Source organism: Morone saxatilis, unplaced genomic scaffold (assembly GCF_004916995.1).
Source record: "Morone saxatilis isolate NCDOM2014 unplaced genomic scaffold, NCSU_SB_2.0 Contig4, whole genome shotgun sequence".
In the NCBI taxonomy this organism is placed as follows: Eukaryota; Metazoa; Chordata; class Actinopteri; family Moronidae; genus Morone; species Morone saxatilis.
Window position 1 is genome coordinate 13,450,464 of NW_023339984.1, and position 8,764 is coordinate 13,459,227.

General features: G+C 38.0%; 1 protein-coding gene across 1 annotated transcript; it reads left to right on the forward strand.

Annotated features, from left to right (window-relative positions):
- The first annotated feature begins 494 nt into the window (after nucleotides 1–494).
- On the forward strand, nucleotides 495–7,321 carry ltb4r2a (leukotriene B4 receptor 2a). The gene is made up of 5 exons (XM_035675776.1): nucleotides 495–618; nucleotides 3,205–3,756; nucleotides 4,406–4,606; nucleotides 4,753–4,793; nucleotides 6,363–7,321. The coding sequence occupies exons 2-5, from the start codon at nucleotides 3,214–3,216 to the stop codon at nucleotides 6,604–6,606; spliced, it is 1,029 nt and encodes a 342-aa protein (XP_035531669.1). The 5' UTR covers nucleotides 495–618; nucleotides 3,205–3,213; the 3' UTR covers nucleotides 6,607–7,321.
- The last annotated feature ends 1,443 nt before the right edge of the window (nucleotides 7,322–8,764 follow it).

Consider the following 8,764-nt stretch of genomic DNA (forward strand, 5'->3'; position numbering starts at 1 on the left):
CACTAATGCTCTTGTGGCTGAATGAGAAGCAAACCACTGCTGCCATATCTGACTATCTGAAGTCTTCACAAAGGGAAGCAGAGGGTGTTATAGCTGCAGATAGATTCATGCCCACATGTTCAGAAATCCCCTACGGGTGTAAAATGTTGTCCACATGCTCTGCCATGTAGTGCAATTAGATTTTTATGTGCTACGGTTCTCAGATATCTGAAGCTAAAATATCAACTACTACTTGGCTATAACAGAATCCAAATTTTGTTTGTAGGTGCTCAAAGCAGTGATTTGCATGGCTAGATATCATTAGGGTAAAATGTTTGTGTAGTTTTGGGTGAATTAAAACTACACAGATGAAATTCCTTGACAGATTGCCAGGGCAAAGGCCTGTCAGGTAGTAGGGACACACCTTCCCCCGCTGACTACGCTGGCTTGTTACAGCACGCACGACATATCAATCAATGGAGAGCAACAGAGAAAGAGAGAGAGAGTGGGTGGGAGGAAAGCGTGGGGAGAAGAAAAGCTAAAAGAAAAGGAAGATAATATCATTTAGCAAAGATTCAGACTTCTTTTGCGGCTCTCGGTGTCGTCTTTCTTCTGTTGGGATTCACAGTCGATCAATTGGTAAGTCTTGTTTCATTTTCCTGCCACTCATTCAGCAGATTGTGTTGGTAACAACACTGCGGTTCCAACTGTCAACAAATCAATGCAACCAACCAGCATTACTGCTACCTGTGTAGGAGAAACTATCAACTTTTTGGGTCTTTCTGAGGATCTGAGAATTTGCAATTAGCTGCAGTATTTTCTTGAGAATATACAGTATGTTTTCATTTAAATGTGTGTTACTTTTAATTTGACAACAGTGATTAGATCAAATAACATTGTGCAACTAAATCTGTGTAATCTATTTGTTGAACAGTTTCTGTGTGAATGATTTTCATTTGTGTGGAACAGGTGTGTTTTAGTAAGTATGTGCGTGAGTCACACAGTACAAACAAACACACCTTTTGAGTCAGTCAGGTTTTATAGTCTGTAATGTGGTTACTTGTTTTACAAGGAGCTATGTTTGTACAAAACATAATAAAAAGTAAAAAAAATAGTGGGAATAGGGGAAGGAATAAAACTTAAATCAATCTGTATTGTAAGGAAAAAGAAAACAAACAAACAAACACAAATAGTAAAGGTAAAAAAAAAAGACTCACAATGACAGTGACTCGCTGATTACAGTGTCTCATTGTTGGACCATTGCACAATGTGACACAGTTTCACCGGCTGGGGCTGCTTTGATGTCACTGTTAATGTGGTTTGACTGGCTTTCAGTAAACACTGGCCATGCGGTCACATTTCATTGTGTCTCTTTCCTCCTGAAACCTGGAGATGTGGAAATGCTTTTATCCAACAATATTTAATGAAGAAAAGAACATCTGTGGTAGAAAAAAAGCTTTATCTGTTACATCACAAGCACAAAAATGTTAATATTTTTAGAAAAATATAAATCTTTACTTTTGTTTTGCTGTTAGTGTCTATATTGTTTTATGAAAATAGTGAAAGCACATCTTCTGTTGACCACATATAGCCTTTTTTATTTGTGTCTTGTACCTATCTACTTACTAATTTACCTATTTAATAGTTTTTGTTATCTAAATGCGCTTTATTTTATTTCTAAGCATATTTGTGCTGCCTTTAAAATTGGTGTATCAATTAATTTATTGTTCTTTTCAGTGTATAATTAAACTAAAAACAAACAAACCAACAACAAAACCCAAACATAACTATATGAATTAATTATTTTCTCATTTCTCAACACAATGTTTTAAAGTGTTTTAAGCCCCACCTCCCAGATGATACAAATTAAACGCTTAAGGCAGCCTTTTTACAGCATGCAACATCATGTACTATATGTATACATGTATATATAGTATATACAGGATATACAATAGGTGCAGTTCTAAATGTCTTCAAAATCCAATACATTTCTGTTTGTTTGTACCTGTAACATTACCATGGTGTGCATTCACCACTACAGCCAATTACACACTGTTTTACACTGTAATAATCCATAATTACTACACAAGTTGCTTTGCTAGGAATTATCAAACAGGTTTGTCAGTGTGAATATGTGATTATATGCACAGGAGTACTGACACTACATAGTTTGAGTATCAACAGTAAAGGGCGTGCTCTGAAACCAATAGTGAAGATATGTCGAACAAGTGATGACGTGTATTTTTAAAACTACGAGAGCTGAGGGAACAGGTAATTTAGTGCAACAGCGTAGTTCACTAATGTGTTTTAAATATTTTATCAACCTTTTAGGTCACTTAGGTCTTAAGGAAGCAGACAGCTTGAGCCAAACATGGTGATGTTGCATTCACAGTTGCTACACACAGATGAAATCGACTTCCTGATGCAAGCAAATTTGCAACCTAACTTCTATTTCCTACCAATACATCGTATTTTGTTTGTAGTTTCTATTTACAATCTCAATCTAAAAAGGAAGCCATCAGAGAAATGCTGGGAATACTCAAGCGAAGTGTAAGATAAAAAGCTGAAAGAAAGGGGTGACTTTTGGTCATACTGTGTCTATTTCATGTGTATTATTTTTGCTGTATTTGTATTTTATGTTATTCTACCTTCATTGATTAAACCTTATGTCTTTATTATATTTCTACATATTCTAATGTATTTCTTTGCCTTATGTATAGCACTTTAAGTTGCCTTCGCACTATAACTATAAAGTCAGAAAGAGAGAATATGAATCTCAGACCAAATCATTGCTCAAATACTGACATAAAAACACAGTGACTGTTGCCTTTTGCTCATGTCTGGTCTCGTTGTTCAGGAATTAAGAATCTCCGTTTAAACCTGTTATACTTGCGCCACACTCCCACACTTTCCTGCAGAAATACATAGGCATACATGTATTGTCAAACTGAGGCCTGTGCCAGATAAAACACATAGTAGGAGTCACAGGTGAGGCTATTTATTAGTCAGAATAAAAGTCTCTACAAGTCAGTTTGTAATAGTAGGCTCGTGTCAGGACTGAAATGGTTTCATATTTTGGTTACTTTTGGGGAAAAGTGCCCTGTAAATACAGCCTCATAATTGATTATGTTAAAAAGCACACTTTTCAACCCTTAAAATGTAAACATTCTGAGTCAAACCTTTGAGTAGTCAGTGAATCATTCACTAATATAACCCTTTTGGCAGGTGACAAAAATGGCAGTTAACATATCCTCCGGTGCAGTAAATGAGACCATTGTGGATAACCAAACTGCCACCACTATGGGCGCCCTCATCCTGACCCTCGTCTTTCTATTGGGATTCCCTGGAAACCTCTTCATCATCTGGAGCATCCTGGCACGTGCCCGGAAGCAGTCCGTCACCACCCTTCTCATCCTCAACCTAGCTATCGCCGATGGCTCTCTGATGGCGCTCACCCCATTCTTCATCGTCTACTTGGTTATGAAGAGGTGGGTGTTTGGGAATGTGATGTGTAAGATCCTCTTCTACCTCTGCCTGGTCAACATGTACGCCTCCATCCAGCTCATCATGCTCATGAGCATCTACAGGCTGGTGGCAGTGCTGTGGCCGCAGCGCCTCAGTCTTATCACTGGTCGGAAGACTGTACTGCGGGTGCTGGCAGTGGTGTGGGTGTTGGTAATGATGGCCTCTGTTCCTGCAATGATCTTCAGAAGGGTGGAGCCGAAGAACAACACTGGCGTGCTAGTGTGCGAATCATTCCATAAGGGCAAGAACGAAGTGAGTGAACCAAGACCTGAAGATATTATCTTCACATTATTAGTAACAATTATGCACTCTCCACCAAAGCTGCTAGATCTTCTAAATGTGTTAGATGAATAATAGAAACATGTATGAAGGGGTTTTCAGTTTGCATCAGAATCTCAGGATTTCAGTCATCCATAGCCTGTGTTTACTACATTTATTACATCCTAGTTACTAATCTCACACTCTTTGACAGTTTGTCAGGTTGTTCACTGTCTTACTGGGCCAGATTACCCACAGTGCAAGTTTTGGGGCTCTAAACTAATAATTATTTCAGTTGGCATTCAGAAGCCAAGCTGGCAACTCTATTACCCCATAAGATAACACACAAAACCATCCACACCATTCAATCTAAAAAAACAAACAAACAGATTTGCTGAATTCCCTAATCATTCTCTCTTTAATAATCTCCATAAATCAATTTACCAATCACAATCTTGTCTCTTTGACTTTGAGATTTGAACTTGGCAACATTGTAAGATATCCATCATATTGGCATCTCTGGGTTTTGAAAAAAAAAACAAAAAACGTCTTGCTGCCTTTTCTTGTGAGTTCACATGATGCAGAATATTAAAATATTAATTTTCTATTTTTGCCTTTTTCTCATCTCATCTTCTCTGCACAGACGGTTCTCCAGTACATGCTAGAGCTCGTGTTGGGTTTTTTAATCCCCTACGGGGTCATTGTAGTCAGCTACATACGTATCTTACGGCGGATCCAAAAGACCAAGTTTGGCCGTCGCATCCGTAGTGAGAAGCTCATCCTGGCCATCGTGTTGACCTTCTGCATCTTTTGGTTGCCCTACCACTTAATCAACGTGGTGCAAGTATGTCACACAAGTAACACATTCTTCCAGAAATACTATGGCTATTAGTCTAATGCATTCCCCATGCATTCAGGTTTAATATTATTTGTCCATTTGTCAATCAATTTTTCACTTTTATTAACTAATAAATTTTGTCTTGTTCTCAGATTACGTCGGCTTTGTGTCCAAAAGGTCCAGTAAAAGAAAAGTAAGCGATGACACAACAATTTGGATGCATCTTATTTAGCTATAGCTAATATTAAAATTCAACCACAAACCAATCGTCAGCGCTGTCATCCTTTACATAGTGTACAGTTGGAAAGAAATTAGTCAAGTGTAGTTGTCAGAGTCAAATTGGGCCATTTAATACCTCACTCAACATTTTGGAAAATAGGCTTATTTTCTTTTTGAGAGTTAGATGAGAAGATTAATATCCCTGGGAGCATTAGTTAAATATGGAGCAAAACCCAGGAGATGATTAGCTTAGCTTAGCTTAGTATAATGAAAGTAGAAACCACTTGCCTGACTTTCTCCAGTATTCAAAATTATGACAATCTCAACCTCTAAAGCTCATTAACATATATCACTTTTTTACGAAACTGTACCCAAATACCGCAGAAATGCAAAAACAATGTGTGGCTTTGCGGGGAGTTACATTGCTACAGCTATTTCTTGGCAAATTACTTTTACAGAGATTTTGCATATACCAAAAGTCCTGGGCACATGAATAAACTGTTGAGCACCAGAAATGCTTCCAGTCTATATGCTAAGCTAAACGTATCACTTTCTGGCTCCTTAACATACAGACATGAGAGTGCCTTAATGTACAGATATGAGAGTGGAATTTATCTATCTATTTATCTGGCTTAGAACTCCTACCTACAACGCACACCTTTTGCACTATTTTATTTAACTCTTCCACTTTAGTCAGTTTTAGTGTTTTAGCTTCACGTTTTAGTTTTTTTAGTTTTAGTCAACGTTTCAATTGTCTGCCTCATATTTTGGCCTCCATGTCCTTACTTTAACAACAAATACGTGTTCATACTACTTCACATTTATAGTTCTTTATACACTTCTCACTACTACAATAATATTAGCCAATACTTTTACTGTGCCCTATTTTATGGGGGTTTTCTTTTCTGGCTGCTCATTGCGCTGCTTTCGCCCACTTCGTTCATCTCACTACATTCCGCCACTGCATTACTGACTCGTTCACAAATCAACCACGCCACCTACCCAAACTTCACATCTATACTTCATTCAACAACAAACTCTCATCTTACAGCACAAGACACACACACCGTAAAATTAATCATCGTTATATCAATCATTCCACACACACTTCCTCTACTCCAACAACACTCGCAATTTAATATCTACCCACAAGCTCATCATCACGTAACGTATACGCTACATATTCAAAGCCGTACCGCCGCACATTGTCCTGATGATGAACATCTTAACACTTTGCTAGTCAAGGTGATATGCGAACCACACTACAATATAATGATCAAAACAACATCAAAAGAAATTGTAACACTCACATAAAAACTAACGAGACAGGATTTGGTGTAAACATGCAAAAAAATGATTTTGATTATACTAAATAAAGAGAAGGGCAACAAAGACACTCAAAAGAAAAGAAAGGTTGGACGTACAATATGGAGAAGTAGAAAAGAATGATGTAAACTACTCTCACAACTAAGAATTAACAACAACGAAACACGGCCCACACCACACCAGCAATAAGCACACCCCACGCGCTGTGACCAACACACACCACCGACCTGCGCCTCTACTTCTTTGCAGGAAAGTCTTACATCCGGCGAGAGGGACTTGCGTTCATGGCCCGCCTGTTTGAGGGCACAGGGCTGGACTCGGCTAACAGGAAGAGCCGACAGAACAGCCAGAACAGCCGCGACAAAGATAAAGAGGCAGATGCAGTCATGCTAAAGGAAAAAGATCCAGACTCTGTTACCAATTCGAGCTCGCATGTCAAACCAGTAAGGAATGGTAAGTAGAGGACGCAAGACGCAGAAGGCTTGAAGCTGGTGTTTATCCTCTGGAGGGGAACATTAAACCACTCACGCCTTCAAATCTCCATCCAGTAACAAAGACTGCTAATATATGGAAAACACATTCATCATGCACAGCTGGTTCCTGCCAATCAAGAAAAGATTCAGAAGCACTGCTGCATAATGTGAATCTTTCTTCCAAATGATACCGTTACAAACCCGGGATGTAACTGGGATGACTGATCCTGGAACACCTTGCCGCCTGATGGATTCCAAAGTGATATTGTTGTGCTTAAACCTCACAACACATCAGAACTGTTTATTTGATGATACATGAGCCTCACTCAGCTCTGAATTATTTTATATAAAAAACTCACCACCCCAAAACCCCTGTTTAATTCAAGAGACATGCATTAAAAAGAGGTGGTGCCTTATGATTCTTGTACATGTTTACTTTTACTGTAATTTATATTTTTTTTTTGCAAGATTTGTCTGTGCCATTATGTTTCTACAATGTTTTATTGGTCAAAATGCTTCATGGAATCACAGAAATATCAAAATGAACTGAAACTGTGGTGTTTTTTAGGAAAACTTGCCATTTTGTTACAGAAAAACAATAGCAATACAACAATAGTTTTTTTCAGCAAAAAAAAATGAAAAGCTGGCCTGTCCCTCAGTATGAATGTTTTACTTTTACAAAAAAAAGTTTGTATAAAAACGTATTAACCTAAATTACACAAAACCTTGTGTGTCATTTCTCTTTTATGAACTTGAAGTGTCTGACAGAGGGCAAACTCACTGACAAAAGTATAAGTTAAAAAGTTTTTAGTTTGAAATTTTGAATATATAACCACAACTTTTAAGCCTCTCATGGATACATTTTTTGTTAACCTTCTTACTGTCAACCTTGTTACCATTTTAAGGTTTACTTTCATCAACAGGGTTGATCCAGAGCTCTCTGGATCAGCCTCTATATTTAGAAAAAAAGGGAGGGCAAAATGGAGAAAGGACAGAGACACAGGGATTAAGCTATCAGTTATTGTCAGCTGTTAGAGAAAGGAGAGCCAAGAGGTGCAATTGGAGAGCAGCTCAAGGGAAACGCCAAAGCCAAAGCAGCAAGTGCAGCAACCATTCATCAGTGCATGACATGAACATGGCCCCTTAAGGTTGCAGCTGGAGGAAAGAGAAGTTATGGTTTATGTTCAGTGTGGTGTGTGGTTGCATGTTCTTAGATGTGTAAGCGTAGGAATATGAGTGCAAGCATCTCTCTATATATTGATAATAATAACAATCTGATTGCCAGTACAACAATTTGATTATTCAGTGCTTCATTGTGTTGCAGGCAAAGTGAAACATGGAAAAATAACCACAAGAGAGTTGGATGGAAGTACTTGACTTTTAATATGTTCTTAGTATGTTTTGCTGTCTTTAAAGCTGAATTGAATAGAATCTCCATAAGGCCCCATGTTAAAATGCCCAATTTTGGCCTTTCAGCCTGGTACAAAAAGCAGTTTGCGTTGAGTTTTACTCATTCTTGACAACTGTAGGGGGGCATGAATTTTAATGTAATTTACCAGTTTAAATTATATCAAGACATGAAGTCACCTGTATGTACATAAACAGGCTGGAAATGAGAATGATGAGAGTGGTGAGAGTTAATCAGATCAGTAGAATTATGGGCGGTGAAATCAAAACACTGAGCTGAAAGACGCTAAAACACTCCATAGAGCTGATGGGTAATTATTCTGTATCGGTTTGTCACAATGAGGGGTCCGTCTCACGTTACACATATTCATAGTAATTTTTTAAATTTTTAACATGAAAATATGAATTAGTGCGGCTTTAAAGATAAAAACCCTAGTATGGAATGTTTTAATATTTCACTGTGAGCATGCCCCCTGTAAGACAATGAAATACAGAAAATCACAAAATGATGTAAAGCACCTTTTACCAGAAAATGTGACACATTGCAAGTGTCAATAACATCTTGTCCCCTATGAAGCATGTAAAGCAGCAACTTGAGAAAGATGGGTGGTTTGGAAAGAGGAGTATGCTGTACATCTGCCAAAATGTCTGACGCAAGAGAGCTGCCAATATTCAAATGGTAGGGACATGATTTAAAGCTCAAGTATAAACAAGATCCAGACAGTTTACTGGAATACCC